Source organism: Colossoma macropomum, unplaced genomic scaffold, assembly GCF_904425465.1.
Source record: "Colossoma macropomum unplaced genomic scaffold, Colossoma_macropomum, whole genome shotgun sequence".
In the NCBI taxonomy this organism is placed as follows: domain Eukaryota; kingdom Metazoa; phylum Chordata; class Actinopteri; order Characiformes; family Serrasalmidae; genus Colossoma; species Colossoma macropomum.
The window spans coordinates 39,499,042-39,516,521 of record NW_023494805.1 but is presented as its reverse complement, the minus strand read 5'-3'; the positions used below and the strand labels follow the sequence as shown (position 1 = coordinate 39,516,521).

General features: G+C 44.7%; 1 protein-coding gene across 1 annotated transcript in view; it reads right to left on the bottom strand.

Moving 5' to 3' along the window:
• The window catches only part of LOC118826568 (RNA-binding motif, single-stranded-interacting protein 3-like), a 115,588-nt gene extending 109,653 nt beyond the window's left edge, over positions 1–5,935 (bottom strand). Inside the window, exon 1 of the mRNA XM_036597572.1 lies at positions 5,159–5,935. Within this exon, the coding sequence (XP_036453465.1) occupies positions 5,159–5,230 (72 nt within the window). The 5' untranslated portion in view covers positions 5,231–5,935. The remainder of the gene's footprint in view (positions 1–5,158) is intronic.
• Between the last annotated feature and the right edge of the window lie 11,545 nt (positions 5,936–17,480).

Here is a 17,480-nt window from a genome sequence, read left to right as displayed (position 1 = left end):
CGCCCCTGTATTTTAGAGCAGGAAGTGAGGCTGCATCCCTGTCCCTCATGGCCACATGGTGAGCAGTTAGATCCCATTGTTTTGGAGGAAATGTGTCCCAAAGTCTGGAAATCAGTGAGGAACATTAAGAATGATCATATTTTGTGTAATTAAGTATGTTTTTTAGTGTTTTAGTGAAAAATATAATGATTTTCTGTGTGAGCAGCTGTTCAAAGTTGTGTTTGCTATTCATGTATTGGCTGCATTTTTGAGTTCTGCTCAAAATGAGCTTAAATTGTCACTATTGAAACAGTCACTACTAAAACTAAATGGAATGTTCAGTCATTTATTTTAATAAAAGAAACATAATTCAGGTACAGGGTGACTTAAAGCAAAAGGATTTTAGTCTAAAGTCTACGATCAGTTCCCAAATGTGTTTTCAGCTTTGTTCTATAGAATCATCCATAAATAGATTATCTGTGTCTGACCTTGACTGTGTGACGCTGATCATGATTTTGAACCATAAACCCGATAAGTAATCTGCGGAATCATCTAATTACGCTAATATGAAACTGATTAATAAAGATCTCAGAGTTTATAGTTTGTTAAAAAAGATTAAATCTAAACAAAAGATTAAACAAAACTAGACCCAACACACGTTCCATGCTCTTAATTAAGGTTCTCTCTTCGAACATCACTGAGCTGTTTTAAAATCATTCATTTGCTATTCTTTAAACAAGACAAAGAATATTAAACAGGACTGGATGCAGCATTCACCCCTGCATCACCCCCAACAGGAACTATGCAGCTTATCTCTGACTATTTTCTCTTCATTAAGTCTGTTAAAATATATTTTATTATTCCACATTTATGCTGACATTAATATTATGAATGCTGTTTAATGGACTGTAATTGGTACAGAATCTCAAACTTGTCTGCAATCTGCAAAGCCATGCTCACATTCTGAGCCATATTTTTGGTCAAAGTGGTGGTTAAGTTGAGTGTATGGGGTTTGTATAGGAGCTGGAAGTTTTCATCCAAACCCAGTGGGACCCAACTGCTTACGGCAGGTTCAGTTGGGTTTGGACAACATTTCCCAAATATTTGTTGGGTTCTTATAACTCCCCTGCCACTTTCAACAGATTCCACGCTGCTTTAGCTCTAGTTCAGTTTATTTTATTCTTCACTGCTTCCACTTCCATTACCTTAGAAAGTTTCAATCTAGAATGCTTGGCTCACCTACACTCTTAAAAAAGCTGGTTCTTTAAGGGTTCCTTAGTAAAGACATTTTCGATAAAGAACCATTTGCATGATTAAATGTTTCTTTGCACGGTGAAATCGTTATTCAGATTAATGGAGAACATATATTTATTTTGAAAAGGGTTGAAAAGGGTTCTGTACAGCACTGAAAGGGGTTCCTCTAATATTACAAGCTTGGCATTGCAACAACAGCAGAACCCTTTTTGGTGCTATACAGAACCATATACAACATGTTCTCCAACCACTTCACCATTTCATCATGTAAAGAACCAGTTCTATGAGTGTTCATGGTTCTATCGAGCTCTGACGTGTACGAGGCTCAAGCTCAAGAGATAATGGAACATTTAAAAAGACTGGTGTGCACCCGTTCTTATAACCCCCCTGGCCCCAATGACAGTCGCAAGAACCTGCAGGAAGGCGGGGGCTGAACTCCGAGCCCAGACAAAACCCTGCGAAGACAGCAGGGAGAGGATGAAATCCATGAAGGAGTGGGGGGCGGCGTGCAAGTCTCAAGCCCCGCCTCCTGGGCACTGCCTCCGGTCCTGCGGCTGTCATCAGGGCCCAGGGGACGGGTGCATGCTACTAAGACGTTTAATTTGTTTGGCCAAAATTATTTTCATGCTATACGTTCAATATGTTCAATGTTGCAAAATAGTTTTAGGGCTAAACAGGTGAAGGGTAACACCTCACCACAAAGAGTGAGAACATGGAAAGTTTCTTCAGGCTAAAAACATTTGGGGTATTGTTTAAAAGTATTACAGATGAATAAACATGTTAAAACATAATGTAACCTTAATTTTGGACAGCAAATTAGTTTTTAACGTTAGATTACATTTACAGCATTTAGCAGACACTCTTATCTAGAGCGACTTAGAATTTGATCATTTTTACACAGGTAGGTGAAGGTAGTGTTAGGAGTCTTGCCCAAGGACTCTTATTGGTATAGTGTAGGGTGCTGCCCAGGCGGGGATTGAACTCCAGTCTACAGCATAGAAGGCAGGTAGTTACCCACTACACCATACCAACCACACCGATAACTGTATTATTGTAGTCATGAGCTCATGATCGCTGTCATTGTTGCTGCATAGCCATTCAGCCAGCCCTGCCATCAGAAATGGGAGGTTCATTCAGCACTTTGGATGATGATGTGATGGTTCGAGTCTGTTTGGGACAGTACTCTTTTGAACTTTTCCACAAAATTCCATAAAATTTGACGATGTGGTTCGGGTCATGTTCAGACAGAATTCTGTCAGGCTTGATTCAGATTTACACTCAGAACCTGGCGTTGTGGGTGAGGTCAGGTTGTCTGGAAAACTCTCTAGCTGTATTTGGGTTCGAACCAGATTTCAGGCCTGCCTGAAGCTCCTGGGTGAATATTCCTGGTAGTATCTGATTTGGTGAAAAGCCACTCCATCGATCTCAGTGTGTAGTGATCAATAAGGACACTCTGTTCGGAGAGCGAGGACGTACAGATGAGGAGTTTTCCTCTTGCCTCAGTGCACTGAGATTTAATATACTTCAGATAAACATGGAAATAAAAGTCATCCATTACTGCCCGTGTCTGATTAGCAGGGCTGATATAAACTGATGTTATTGACCATAGTGTTAAACATCAGTCTGATCACACAGATGCAGCCTTCACAGACATACATCAATCAGACGAGACAGGAGGAGGAGAGCTAGAGAGCAATCTGAGGAAACCTGGGTGAGAACCATGTGTTGAGAGAGAAAGAGAGAGAGAGAGAGAGAGAGAGAGAGAGAGAGAGAAGGAGGTGTGATATATCAGAGACAGCGAGGTGTGTGAAGCAGTGAAGACATATGAGAAGACATTTGAGCCTGTATCTCTCCCTCCCTCTCTCTCTCTTTCTCTCTCTCTCTCTCAAAAATATAAAAACAGAAAAAGATTTAAGCCTGAACAACAACATGACCACACAATGGCCTAATAAGTATATGTATATGTAAACCGATTCGACACTTCATTAAGTCCACCTCTTTGTTTCTACACTCACTGTCCATTTTATCAGCTGACCATATAGTTTCACTCTGTAGTTCTACAGTTACAGACTATAGTCCATCTGTTCCTCTGATACTTTGTTACCCTGTTCTTCAGTGGTCAGGACCCCCATGGACCCCCACAGAGCAGGTATTATTTGGGTGGTGGGTCATTCTCAGCACTGCAGTGACAATGATGTGGTTTTGGTGAGTTAGTGGGTGTTGTGCTGGTATAAGTGGATCAGAGTTTTAATTAAAATTCTTAAAAATTTGTTATACCTAAGACTGTAACAAATGAATATGCAGCATTTGGGGATGAAACTCTTGAATTGTAAGTCCAAATTAAGCAAAACAGTACTAATCCAGCAATATCAGTAACATTAGTAGTGGACATTGCCTTCTGGTTACCACGCTGGACGGTACTTGTGTGAAACCTACATATTAAATCAATGAGCAGCAAACTAACAAAAGCAGCAGCTTGGTGGAGCTCGTTCTCCCCTTGAATTCCTCACGTGTAACAAGAACCCACTCTATATATGATATATATGTTCTACTTAATTGGTTCAGAAATAAAAAAAACAAATATTAACCTAATAACCTTAGATATTTACAAGGATGATGTTCTGATCTGTGAAATCCCAAGGCATTAATAGAGAAAGTAAGCTAAATATATACACAATCATCATTTATAGGGTTCTTTCTATCAGGCGGTGTCTGTCCAAAACCCTAACCTCAATTTTTCAAAGTAAAGCTGAAAGATTTAGTTTTTTATCATGACTTTAATTTTTGAATAAATAAACGTTATTTAAAAAATGCTGTCCCATGTTTTTTTGTCATGACCAAAACATAGTCAGTGACAGCATCTCTTTCCCTAATGGCCACATGGTGAGCAGTTAGATCCCATTATTTTGAAGCAAATTTGTCTTAAAGTCTGAAAGTCAGGGTGGAACATGAAGAATTGTCAGTACCAAAACACAGACATGCTGCAATTGAGTAACATTTTGCCTTTTTATGAAAAATATGATGATTGTGTGTGTGCACAGCTGTTCAAAGCTGTGTTTGCTAGTCACTGCAGAACATGCAGTCACTGCTGCTCTTGCTGGATGTCGGTGATGAAAAATGGAAAATGTGTTCACTTTATTTTGGAAATCACATGTTCAGGCTTTGCATTCACATGATAATAATGTTGTAGAATTATTGAAGGTAATAATGCATTCTGATGAATTTTGTCATATAACTATAATAACATGCAGTGCTTTTAAAATAGAAACAATTCTTTCTTTAAGGTCAAATTTGCTCAAATAAGACAAATGTAATCAATTTTCGTTCATTACTTATATAAGTGCTGTTGGAGCAAAATCTCGTATATAAACTTCATATGTATATTTTTGTCGTTTTTCAGTTTTTGACATAATTTGAAAATGTCTGTTATCCTTTACATTGTGTGTAAATCTTATGAAGAATGGATCAAAAGAAACGGCCCAAAACTACTTCAAAAAAATTCAGGTTCCATTGACTTACACCATAAACAGCACTAACGCACACACACACACACACACACACACACACACACCTGTCAACCCGTCCCTTTAACACCAAGGCCAACTATCCATCATCACAGAAATAGAGAGAGCGAGAGGGAGAGAGACAGACAGGGAGAGGGAGGGAGTGGAGAGAGAGAGAGAGATCTGATTCAGATGAGAAAAGCATGATAGACGGAGAAACAAAGAGAGAGAGATAAGGACGAGTGCAAGACAAATGGACAAAGTCACTTAGACTGACAATGGATAAGAAGAGATGGAAGGATGATTACGGAAGGAAGGAAAGCGAGAGATGGGAAAAGGGAGAGTGCATGGGATAGAGATAAAAAGGGAGGAGGGGAAGAGAAAGAGAAAGAGAGAGAGAAAGACTGACCGAGAGAGATTACCTTGGTTTGGAGGTAGTGAGGGTAGTAGTAGGTGTACTGGTACATTTGCTGCTGTTCCAGTCGTTTTCCCATGAAGCTTCACTGTAAAATCCCACAAATCCTCTGTGTTCTAATAAGAAGGGGGGGAAGGATGGATGGACGGAGGGATGAGAGTCCTTTCTGGAAGAGAAAACGCCTCCTGGATGAACCGCCCGTCTTCAGAGATATTCCCAATAAGGTGGAAAAGAGGAATGAAGGACAAAAAAAGAAGAAGAGAAAAATAAAAAGACAGGATCCAGTTCAGAGAGAAAAGGAGAGAGAGAGAAAGATAGAGGAAAAGAGGAGTGGTGGAAAGAAAAAGAGAAGAGGATGGAGGGAAGAGGAAGAAAAGAGAGAGGAAAGGAGAGAGAGAGAGAGAAGATGAGTGCAGGTGGCTGAGCTGCCACTGCCGGCACAAGAGGGAGAAGAAAGGACGGAGGGATGAGAGGAGGAAGAGAGAGGAGGGGAAAGAAAGGGATGAGAGGAAAGAGAAGGACGAGAGAGGGGAGGAGAGAAGGAGAGAGTGGGAGAGAGAGAGGGAGAGAGAGAAAGGGGAGGAGAAAAATTCACTACTCTGTTAAAGCGCTCAGTGCTGAGGAGAGAAAAGGAGGGAGCGAGAGAGAACAGAGGACGGAGGATGGAAGTGTGCGTGATGTGATCCCCTATTTTTCTTCTCATCCAAGAACGCAATCTCTCTCTCTCTCTCTCTCTCTCTTTCTGACAGGGCGAATCTGGGGGCTCGTCTCAGTGCGACCCTCCTTCAGCCAGCAGTGGGCGGGGCTTCAGACAGGAAAAAAAAGACAGAGAGAAACGAGAGATGCTGATGGTGTATGGAGTCACCCTACTGGTTACTACTGGAACTGCAACAGGAAATAAATAAATAAATAAATAAAAATTAAAATAATTAAACGTATTTGAGCAGGATTGCTGACTGTTTCATACAGGTGACCTGAACATCTCTGATAAAAAGGTTCTTTGAAGGTTATTTAGTAAAAGCAGCAGTTCTACCAGAAACATTCAGGACTGAAGAGAGACAGTTTTAATCGTACACTGTTAGAAATAAAGGTTCTGTTCAGGTAAACGTTTCATTCATCAAGGTACAACAGTGGTTTTAAGGTCTGATTGTGAACCTTAAATAAGTTTTTCCAGGTGAAAAGTTTGTATTTGTACATTTTCATAACCGAATGTTTTAAACAGAACAGTAAAATAAAAGCCTGGAGACGAGACGGGGTGTGTGGAGTCAGTACAGCTTAGAACATATCATTTCAGTGGATTATGGTACAGTTATGTTCCCTGACTAAAGACACTGAGATGGAAAAAAAAATATATGGACATGTATTTCTATATATTTGAAATACAAACCCCTTTCCAAAAAAGTTGGGATGCGGTGCAAAATGTAAATAAAACAAAATTCAATGATATGCAAATGATTTAAACCCTATATTTCATCGAAAATAGTACAAAGACTACAAATCACACACATGTTCAGACGTTTTCAGAGTGTGGAGAGCTGATGATTTGGAGAGCTGCTGTTATCAGACTGATGGAGACACTGTTATAAAGAAGAGACTCCACTGTTAAACACTGCTGCAGTGGAAATGAAGGAGAGAAAGAGAGAGAGACACAGAGAGAGACAGAGACAGAGAGAGATAGAGACAGAGAGAGAGAGAAACAGAAAGACTTTTAACCCCCTTTTATTGAAGCATTAATAATTAAAGAATGTTACATCCTAATAGTTATATTAATAATAATGAGGATCCCCAAAGAAAATCCACCCATCCACAAAGATTCACCAATGAATATCGCACCCAGATCACTGACAGATACAACACTTTCACCAGCGCACCACTTTTCCTCAAAACAGGAAATGTTCTGAGTGCTTTGGTAAAAGACAAATTCAACTCTAATGCGTGACTCCACTAGAGCTCGAAACAGTTTCAAAACATCCATCTCCTGCCCTTCAGACACCGACCTGAAGGACTTCCACACTGATAACTTCGCTTGTCCCACTAAAAAATTAGCCAAGGTACCTTTATAACGCTGAGCTTTGAGAGAATTTTACAGCCAAGATAAACAGAGTCCGGTTGAACCACAAACCCCAGCCCTCTGAGCGCCTGTCCAGGAGCTCGAACAGAGCAACCAGACCTCTGAGCGCCCTGTCCAAGAGCTCGAACAGAGGAACCAGCCCTCTGAGCGCTCTGTCCAGGAGTTTGAACAGAGGAACCAGCCCTCTGAGCGCCCTGCCCAGGAGCTTGAACAGAGGAATCAGTCTTTGACAGTCGGAAAATGCATGAAAAACAGTATCAGGATTATTACAGAAAATGCAGAGTGGTTGAACAGCCGGGTTAAATTTTGACACAAACCCATTTGTGGGTACAGCACAGTGAAGGAGCCTCCACTGAAGGTCTCCTGAAAGCTTGGGCAAGAAACAGAAAGAGTGAGAGACAGAGAGAGAAAGAGACAGAGAGAGACAGAGAGAGAGAGAGACAGAGAGAGAAAGAGAAAGAGAGAGAGAAAGAGAGAGAGAAAGAGAAAGAGAGAGAGAGAGAGAGACAAAGAGATTTTTTTTTTAATTTAAAACCATAACTTTTATTTAACAATTTAAATACCCAAATACAGCAAGTTAGATTAGTGCAACATTCGAGACATTAACAAAACACCATGTACATGATTCAGCTCCAAGGGCCAGCGAGGATCAGCTCCCCTTCCTCTACACTACACAGAATATCACTGTGGCACCATTCCAGCTCAAACACCTCGATATTGTTCATGGCTCTGTAAAAACCAAACTCAAAGAGAAGTCTTGATTTTACAAGAGCCATGAACAACGGTAGAACCTCCTGACCAGACCTGTTCTCCATTCTATTCCTCCTGGAGTTGTAGATCACCAGTTTTGCCTGACCCACTACAAAATTAAGCAGTTGCCACTTCAAATGTTCTTTTCGACTGTAGCCAGCTCCAAAAATAAAAGCGCAAGAGTTAAAAACCTCCCCACACTTCAGAAATAAACAGTTAAGTGTGTTAAACAGGGGTACAAGCCTGGGACATTCTGAAAAACAGTGGAAGATTGTTTCCCTGAGTCCACAAAAAACACACTGATCACTCACATCTTGATTAATTACAGAGACAAAAGCACTGACAGCTAAAATACCATGTAAGATTCTCCATTGGAGATCACCAGAACTTTCTATAAGTGGTGGCTTGTACAGCACCCTCCAGACAGGCTGCTTGTCCATCCCTACACTCAGTTTGGCTCTCCACACTGTGTCAAGCCTGTCACTCAGCACTGCTATATTCAACACTTTAACACAACAGTTATATAAAACCTGACCTGACACAGTGTGGAGATTCAAATTCTGTAGGCCAGAGAGGTCCATCAAAGGGCCCGATACATTGTCCAAGTCTGGTAAGAGTGTAGTCCTTGGGAACAGGTCTCCCCCTGTTAGGCACTGCACTCCCATCTCCAAAGTCCTGCAGTAAAGACAGTTCCTCCACAGAAAGCTTGCCCTTCCACAAGTCAATGAAGGCCTTGGTATAACACAAGGACTTTTGTCCTAACAGAGAGGCAACTGCCTGGACATCACCCAAGCCTGGTCCTGACACGTCTACCAAGTTTCGTAGCGTCACTGTCCCTGAAGCACAGAGCATCCGAGTGAGGCCCGGTACAGCACTGCTGGACACGTCCAGCCGAGCTCCTTTAATTAAGGGCTCTTCCAGCAGCCAGTAAAGTGAGGTGGTTTTTTCCAGTCTATAGGTCTTAAAAAGTCCCCATATTTTAAAAAGTCCATGATAAAAAAGGGGTAATCCACCAAGGCTCAGTTGTTATAGTCCATTAAAAACAGAGCAGTATCCGATCCCAGTCCATCAACTTTGCGTAAGATGGTGCAGGCCACCTCTCTCCACACTATGTCAGCAGGGCCTGTCAGGAGTTTTTGAAGGAACTGCAGACGGAAAGTTGCTAGCCTGCTTGCGAGGTGCACCAGGCCTTGTCCTCCTTCTGCCCTGGGAAGGAAAAGCACACCCTGTGGGACCCAGTGAAGTCTGTCCCAGAAGAAGACCACCAGGATCGCTTGCAGTCAAGACAGTAGACCAACAGGAGGATCCACACACAATAGTTTGTGCCACAGCACCGATGCAACCAGATTGTTTATTACAAGCACCCTCCCCCTAAAAGACATCTGTCCATGGATCCATTTCCACTTTGCTAGCCGGCCTTTCATTTTCTCCACTACACCATCCCAGTTTTTCTGTAGTGCAGTTTCGTCCCCAAGAAATACCCCAAGGTACTTTATACCCCCTATTTTCCAACCCAGGCCAGCAGGTAATGCAGGTAACCCCCCTGTCCACTGCCCCACTGCAAGAACCTCACTCTTAGCCCAGTTCACCCTTGCAGCTGAAATAGCTCCAAAATCCTGGACAATAGAAGCAAGTTCATCAGTGTCTGCCTGCCCCTTTATCATTTCCATAATATCATCAGCATAAGCTGATAGCTGATGATGATTGTGGCCCTCCTGTCCTAACACAACACCCTCAATTTTGGAGCGGAGCTTGTTCAGCAATGGTTCAATGGCAAGGGAGTATAGCATACCGGACAAGGCACAGCCCTGACGTATACCCCGACAAGCCTGAAAAGGAGCACTCAGCCCACCATTAATTTTCAGCACACTTTCAATGTCCTGGCACAGTACTCTTATCATACTAATAAAAGTTGGACCAAATGTCCAACGTCATAAGAGTCTGCCATAAATACTGATGCTTCACTCGATCAAAAGCTTTTTCTTGGTCGATAGAAATGAGACCAAAGTCAAGCCTCAGAGTTCTGGAAACCTCTAAAACATCCCTAAGTAAACAAATATTATCTCTGATGGACCTGCCAGGCACACAGTAGGTCTGGTCGTGATGGATTACCTGCCCCATCACGTCCCTCAGTCTGTTAGCCAAGGCTTTGGAGAAAATTTTGAGGTAAAGCAGCATGGAGCTCCTGCTCACCCAGCGGCCTTTCCGTTCTGCACTAGAGCGTTCAGTGACCCTTGGCAACCCTGCAAAGAAACCAGCAGCCAGTTCCTCATGATCCTTGTATTCACTTCTGTACAGTGCAGCATAGAAGTGTACAGCCCGTTTTCGAATCTCTGTGGGCTCTGTTAGCTCCTGCCCATCCTCAGAGTGCAGAGAGTGAATAAAGTGGCTTTGACCATTTCTCTTTCCAGACTGAAGAAAAACTTGGATGGGGCATCCATCTGTGTCAGACTCTGAAACCGCGAGCGGACCAGAGCCCCCTGTGCCCTGACACCCAAGAGATCATTAAGAGCAGAGGTTTTCGACTTCAGAACTCGAACGTGGCTCTGGTCTCCGGTGGAGTCCACCAGTCCTTGTAACTCTAAAATCTCATGTTCCAGCTCTTTAACGGACTGAGTAATGTGCCTAGAGACATTGAAGGTGTACTGCTGGCAAAGCTGCTTAATTACAACCTTTCCATAATCCCACCATTCTTGCAGGTCATGAAAATGTTGCTTCTACAATCTAAAATTATTCCAAAAAACAGTGAAAACTTGTTTAAAATTCATGTCACACAGCAAGGAGGTGTTAAAATGCCAATAGGCACTTTTGGGTTTAAGATTTGCAATATAAATGGAGCATAAGACCAAACTATGATTAGAAAAACCAACAGGCACAATCACACACCCTTTAAAAACATTAAGCTGGTGTTTGAAGCAATAAAAGCGATCCAGTCTAGCCAAAGACATGAAACTGTCTCTCACATGGGCCCGTGTATATTGTCTGACGGATTTATTAAAGACCCTCCATACATCACACAAGCCATGAGCCTTCAGTGACTCATGAAGAGTGTGCTGAGATGCGACATGAGGTTCAGTGTGGTTCCTATCCATGGCATCATTCTCAGTGCAGTTAAAGTTACCCCCCATAAACAGATAGTCATTGGGGCTGTAGTTCTGCAGAGCTGTATTAACAGTGTTAAGAAAGGCCACCCTGTCTACTCCAGACGTAGGAACATAAATGTTAACAATAGTGAACTATAAACGCTCAAACTGAGCTCACACAACCATACACCTCCCCTCCACCACCTGCTCAACTTCAAAAGAGATCGGCAGAAAGCGTCTTGGAAACAGGACTGCCACCCCACCTCTGGTTGAGCTCATTTGACTGAAGGAGACCTCCCCTTCTCATTCTTTCCTCCAATCAACCTCATTAGCTCTGTCGCTATGGGTCTCCTGAACAAGTGCGATGTCAATACCTTTCTGTTTAATTAGTTCAAACAGCAGGGCTCTTTTCCGGATGTCCCGAGCCCCATTTAGGTTTAAAGAGCCCACCCTTATCCCACTCATAGAAGGAAAAAGAAGGCACAACAGGAGCAATAACGGGCCGAGAAGCAGAGAGAGACTATGATGTTTCAAAACCATCATTGTGGTTTTGAAGCTCTAACTTTAATTTCAGCACGATTTTCTTTAGCCTGTAAATGTCCTATGCAGTAAATTTGTCTTCACCATCTCCTCTCATGGAAGCCTGAACAGAGTCTATGAACAGTTTACGGTCAGGAAAGTATTCTTCAACCACAACACCTTTCATGTTTTTGGTCTTATGAAGAAAAGACCGTATCTTATCGAAGGTGTTTGCACTCTTCCTGCTCCTCTGACTTTTAGCATCTGGCTGATCACTGTCGGAGTCATCCAGTGTTGCAGAGCCGGAGCCAGTATTCTCTCTGTGCTTCTCGCTCCGTGCCTTCCCTTTCCTGTCACTCGCTGTAGCCCGCTTCATTTTCCTTTCACCAGACGGTACTCTGAAAACGGCCTCCTCGGCCACAGTGTCCGTCTCCATGCCCTCCCCTTCCAAAATTAAATTAACACTCTCCTCAGCTTCAGCAGTAGCCTCGTTTGGAGACCCAGAGCTCCCCTGCCCAACATTCTGTCCACTACTCTCAGGATCCCCAAGACCAGACTCAGCTGCTTCACCCCCCTCCCCAGCCTGAGTCTGAGTACCCGAGGCAACAGTTTCCTCCACAGCCTCAGCTCTGGTACCTGTCTCACTGCCCCCTGCTGCACTCATCACGGTGGCCTCTGGCTCAGGCCCAGGGTCTGCACCGGCCGTGCTGGCTGCACCACCACCAGCAGGTGCAGAGGCTGAGGCCTGTGAGGTGCCTTCATCACCCGCACCCAAAACATTTCATTGCGTCAGAGGTTGCAAATACTTCATATTCAAGATCATCGATTTTAAACTTAAAAGCTACATTCAGCTCATCAATCCCGTTCTTTAAAATCATGAAGATCTGCTGTCTGAAGCAGACCACATGCTTCAGTAAGGGAGATTTACAGCCCAATGGAATCTTCCTCATTTGGGACACAAACTGACCAAAGCGAGCTAACTCTGCAGTTAGCAGCTCATCTTTAATGAAGGGTGGGACATTGGACAGTGTGATCTTCTTAGCAGGTCGTACGAGGGCACTACAGGCATGAATGTTCCCTGAATCACCACGCCATTCTGGACCATGGTGTTAGCTTTCTCAATGCTATCCAGAAAGACCACCACAGCACTGTTCATCCTGGAGGCAGACACAATGCTGCCATACCCGACCACCTCCCCCACAGCCAGGCTGCACTCCTCCATCGAGCACCTCGGCCCCGGGGCGATCCTAATGCCGTGCCGGCGGGAAAGTTGGTCAAACCGAACTTTCTCCGTCGCCGCCATGGCGACCGGCAAAACGCCGGTAGCCGCGGCAACCGGCGTTACGGTCGCTGCACGCGCGCATCTCGCACTAACAAAAGCTAAACCCCTTCTCTATCAACAAAACACCTTCACCAGTAAATAACCAGTAAAGATAGAACAGATAGAAAAGAGAGAAACTCACTCACCCGGCAAACAGCCTGACTCGCTCACATACTCACTTTCCACTCACGCGACAGCAAGAGAGACAGAGAGAGAGAGAAACAGAAAGAGAGACAGAGAGACTTTTTTTGACTTTTAACAACACTTTATTGTAACCATATCTCGCTAAGGTGTGTAAAAGTCAAACCAGCACATAAAAACAAACAGTTTGCTTAATAAATAAATAAATAAAGGAATAAATACATAAAAGCAAACTTCAGTTTTCAGTAATTAAAATCAGGTGCAAAGCAAAGTTCGTTGTCTAAAACCGAGCACACCGCCTCCCCACAGCACCACACCACTTTAAAAGTAAAGACCACATTAAAAGACAAACAGAGTCAAAAAGGGGACGTAGCCTAAAACAGTGCATAAAAGCGTGAAACATTGTTTCCCTCTTAAAACAAAAAGGACATTCCTGAGTGACCTCTGGATTTAAAACAGAAATAAAAGAGTTAACAGAAACAATGCCATGTAAAATCCTCCACTGTAGATCTGCCACTTTTTTGGTTAACGGTGGTTTATACAGTGCTCTCCATTGTGGCTTTACCTCGTCAGCGAGACCCAGAGCATCTCGCCACGGCGTATCAGCTCTGCTCTCCAGTCTCTTTCTGTTAAAAACCTTCACACAAGCTGTGTAAAGCAGCTTGCCAGAGACTGAACTCAGGTCCATGCTCAGCTCCTCTTTACAGTCCAGGATGGGGCCCTGACAGTCCCGCAGGTGATGGTAACCTTGGGGAAGGGGTCATCCTCATCTGAGCTGAGCACTCCTGCACCATGGTCCTTTATCAGTGCACGTTCCTCAGAGGACAGCACTGACCTCCAGCACTGCAGGAGCTTGGCCACAACACGCAAGGACCTTACTCCCAAGCGCACCGCCAGATCCTCCACACAGACCAGACCAGGTCCTGCAACTTCCACCAGCTGACGGAGGGTAAAGATGTTGGAGGAAACCAGAACCCTGACCAGTGCGGGGGACGTTTTGCTTGATATGTCCAGGCGAGACCCATAAAGAACAGATTCCTCCAGAAGCCAGTGTAATGAGGTGCTGCTTAGTCCAGACATGCTAAAAAAACTCCAAATTCTAAAAAGTCCATGATAAAACATAGGCAGGTCAGCGATGTTCATAAAAAATAGAGCTCTGTCCAGTCCCATACTCCCAACAGTATGTAAAATCCTGCATGCCACTTCTCTCCATACCAAGTCCTTAGGGCCACTCCGGAGTCTCTGAATGAACTGGAGGCGAAAGGCAGCAGTCCTGCTGGCTAAGTGAACCAGCCCTTGTCCTCCTTCTTCTTTGGGTAGATAGAGGACGGCCTGTGGTAACCAGTGCAATCTGTCCCAAAAAAAGTCCACTAGTAGTGCCTGTAGGTCAGCAAGAAGATTTGGTGGGGGATCTACACAAGCCAATTTGTGCCATAAAAAGGAAGCTACAAGGTTACTGACAATGAGAACCCGTCCCCTATAAGACAGCTGAGGCACAAGCCAAGTCCACCTGCTCAGACGTCCCTTCACTTTCTCAATGGTGCCCTCCCAGTTTTGCTTTGCACAATCACTGTCCCCCAAATACACTCCAAGATACTTAAACCCACCCGTCCTCCATGACAATCCAGGCAGTGTAGGTTCCCCACCGGTCCATTCCCCCACTAAAACAGCTTCACTTTTACTCCAGTCCACTTTAGCAGATGATAAAATCCTAAAATCATTTAAAACATCCACTAAAATGTCCACATCTCTCTGTGAGCTGATTAAAACCACTAAGTCGTCCGCATAGATCGAAACACAGACAGGTGTGCTACAGTTTGGTATCTCAAGGCCAGAGAGCTTCTGTCTCAGCTGGCACAGCAGAGGCTCAATTGATAATGAGTACAACATGCCAGAGAGAGCACAGCCCTGTCTGATGCCTCTGTGGACTTTAAAAGGAGCACATAAACCACCACCAACCTTGAGTACACTCTCAATGTCACTGTACAGAACCTTGATCATAGCTATAAAACCTGGGCTGAACCCAAAGTTCTCCAGAACTTTCCACAAATATGCATGCTCAACCCGGTCAAAAGCCTTTTCCTGGTCTAAGAAAACAAGACCAGTCCTCAAGCCCAATAGCCTAGAGACGTCCAAAACATCCAGAATTAAAGAAATATTATCAAAAATAGACCTACCAGGCACACAGTACGTCTGGTCAAGATGTATCACCTGCTCCATCACCTTCCCCAGTCTTGAGGCTAATGCTTTAGAGAGCAACTTGCAGTCTGTGCACAGCAATGCCACAGGGCACCAGTTCTTCAGCCCCGTCAGGTCTCCTTTTTCGGTAGCAAGGTCAGGACAGCTCTCCTGCAGCTCAGAGGAAGTTTTCCTTCCTGTACACTGACCTGGGGCACTTCAAGCACATCCTGACCCAATATAGGCCAAAATGCCTTGTAAAATTCCACAGGGAGACCATCAATTCCTGGTGCCCGGCCGTTTTCCATACCCTGAAGGGCCTCGTGCAACTCTCCCAAGGATAGCTCAGCATCAAGCAGGGTGGCAGACTGCTGCGTGATTCTGGCCTGCAGTGGGAAGAACCTCTCCTCCACCTCCTGGGAACTGGCCTGCTCGCTCTCAAACAGCTTAGAGAAAAAGCTGACTGTCTGCTGGCGAATTTCAGAAGGCTCAGAAACGAGATCCCCCGATTCAGACCACACAGCATGCATAAACCTTTTCTGTCCGTTTTTGCGCTCTAGACCGAAGAAGAACTTTGAAGGAGCATCCATTTCCATCACATTCTGGAAACGTGAACAGACCAGCGCCCCCTGTGCTGTAATGCCCAGCAGGTCAGCTAACGCAGCTTTTTTTCTTTTAAGAGCTTTAATATGCTCTTGATCTCCTGTGGCCTCCCCCAAACACTGGAGTGCCACTATTTCAATCTCCAGCGCTTTTAGAGATCTGGTTATGTCCCTAGTGACATTGAAAGTGTACTGTTGGCAGAATGATGTTTAAAACTGTAAAACCGATCAAGTCTGGCCAATGAGAAGGCATCGCCCGCTCATAAAACATCACCCTCTTCCCGTCGTCTCTCGCCCCATTTATATTCAGAGTAGCGATCTTAATGTCACTCATTAAAATAATAACAGGGCATGAAACTGTGATGGCGAGGGCCAGTCCGAAACAGGGACCAGACGCACTAAACATCCTCATCAGGAGCCGCTTTATGTAGTTTAGTCAGTATCTTTTTCAGTCTAAAAATTTCCAGTGCAGTAAAAGACCCCTCCCTCCTGAAGTGTTTAACATTGTGTATGAACTACTGGGGGTCCATAAAGTGCTTCTCTACCTGCACACCTTTGAACCCTTTAGTCACACTGAGGAATTTTTTTATCTCTTCAGCAGTGTAGCGTACAGGTAGCCTCTCCTCCTGAGAGCACACTGACCAGCCAGAGTCAGAGAGAGAACCCTCACTATCAGTGTCGGCCTCAGCACCACTAAGCTCCTTTTTCACCTGCTTATTCCCCTTCCCCCTCCCTCGCTTCTTCCTTTAGCGGGAACTTTAAAAACAGGCTCATCCACCATGTCTACATTAGCCACAGTTTCCAGCACCACCACTTCAGCAGAGACAGCTTCACTACAGCCACTCACCTCAGTGGTCTGCCCCTCAGAGATAGCAGTGTCCCCTTCCATACTGCCTGGTTCCTCCCCAGACGGCTCCGGCACAGCAGGAGCAGATGAGGGAGACCCCCCCAAGGCCCGTTCAGCCTCGCAGTTTCCTCAGCAGCAGACTCCGACATGCTCGGTTCACCCCCCTCAGGCTCCAGGTTAGCCAGTGGGTCTGCCGCAGCCGAGCCCGCAGCAGCCGCAGGGGGAACGACTACCGCAGGCCCAGCAGCAACAGGCCCCGGCCGCTCCGGCTCAGCCCTCACGGGAGCATCAGCGTTCCCGTCCGCCTTTACAGGACAAGCACGAACAAGATGTCCCTCTTGCGCACACCAGAAACACTTCATAGCTGTTTCAGAAGAAACATAAACAGCATACTCAAAACCATCTACATTGAACTTCAGAACCAAGTCCAAATCCTCACCTTCCTTCAGAACCATGAACACAAGCCTCCTGAAGGACACCAGGTGCTTAATCAAGGCGCTCTTACAGCCGAGGGGGATCTTCCGAATGGGAGAAACAAGTTTCCCATACCGGGACAGTTCACGAGCAATAAGCTCGTCCTTAATGAAGGGGGGCACGGTAGACAAGATTATCTTTTTAGAGGGGGCAAGACCGGAGTCAGCTGACCGTTAATAATGACCCCACTCTGAACCAGATTATTAGCGAGATCCACCGTTTTCATAAACAGCACAACAGCGCTGTTCATACGGGAGGCAGAGACGATGTTGGAGTGGCCCACTGCGTTCCCTGCAGCCAGGCAGCACTCCTCCACACTCACCCTGCACACCACCTTCACCCC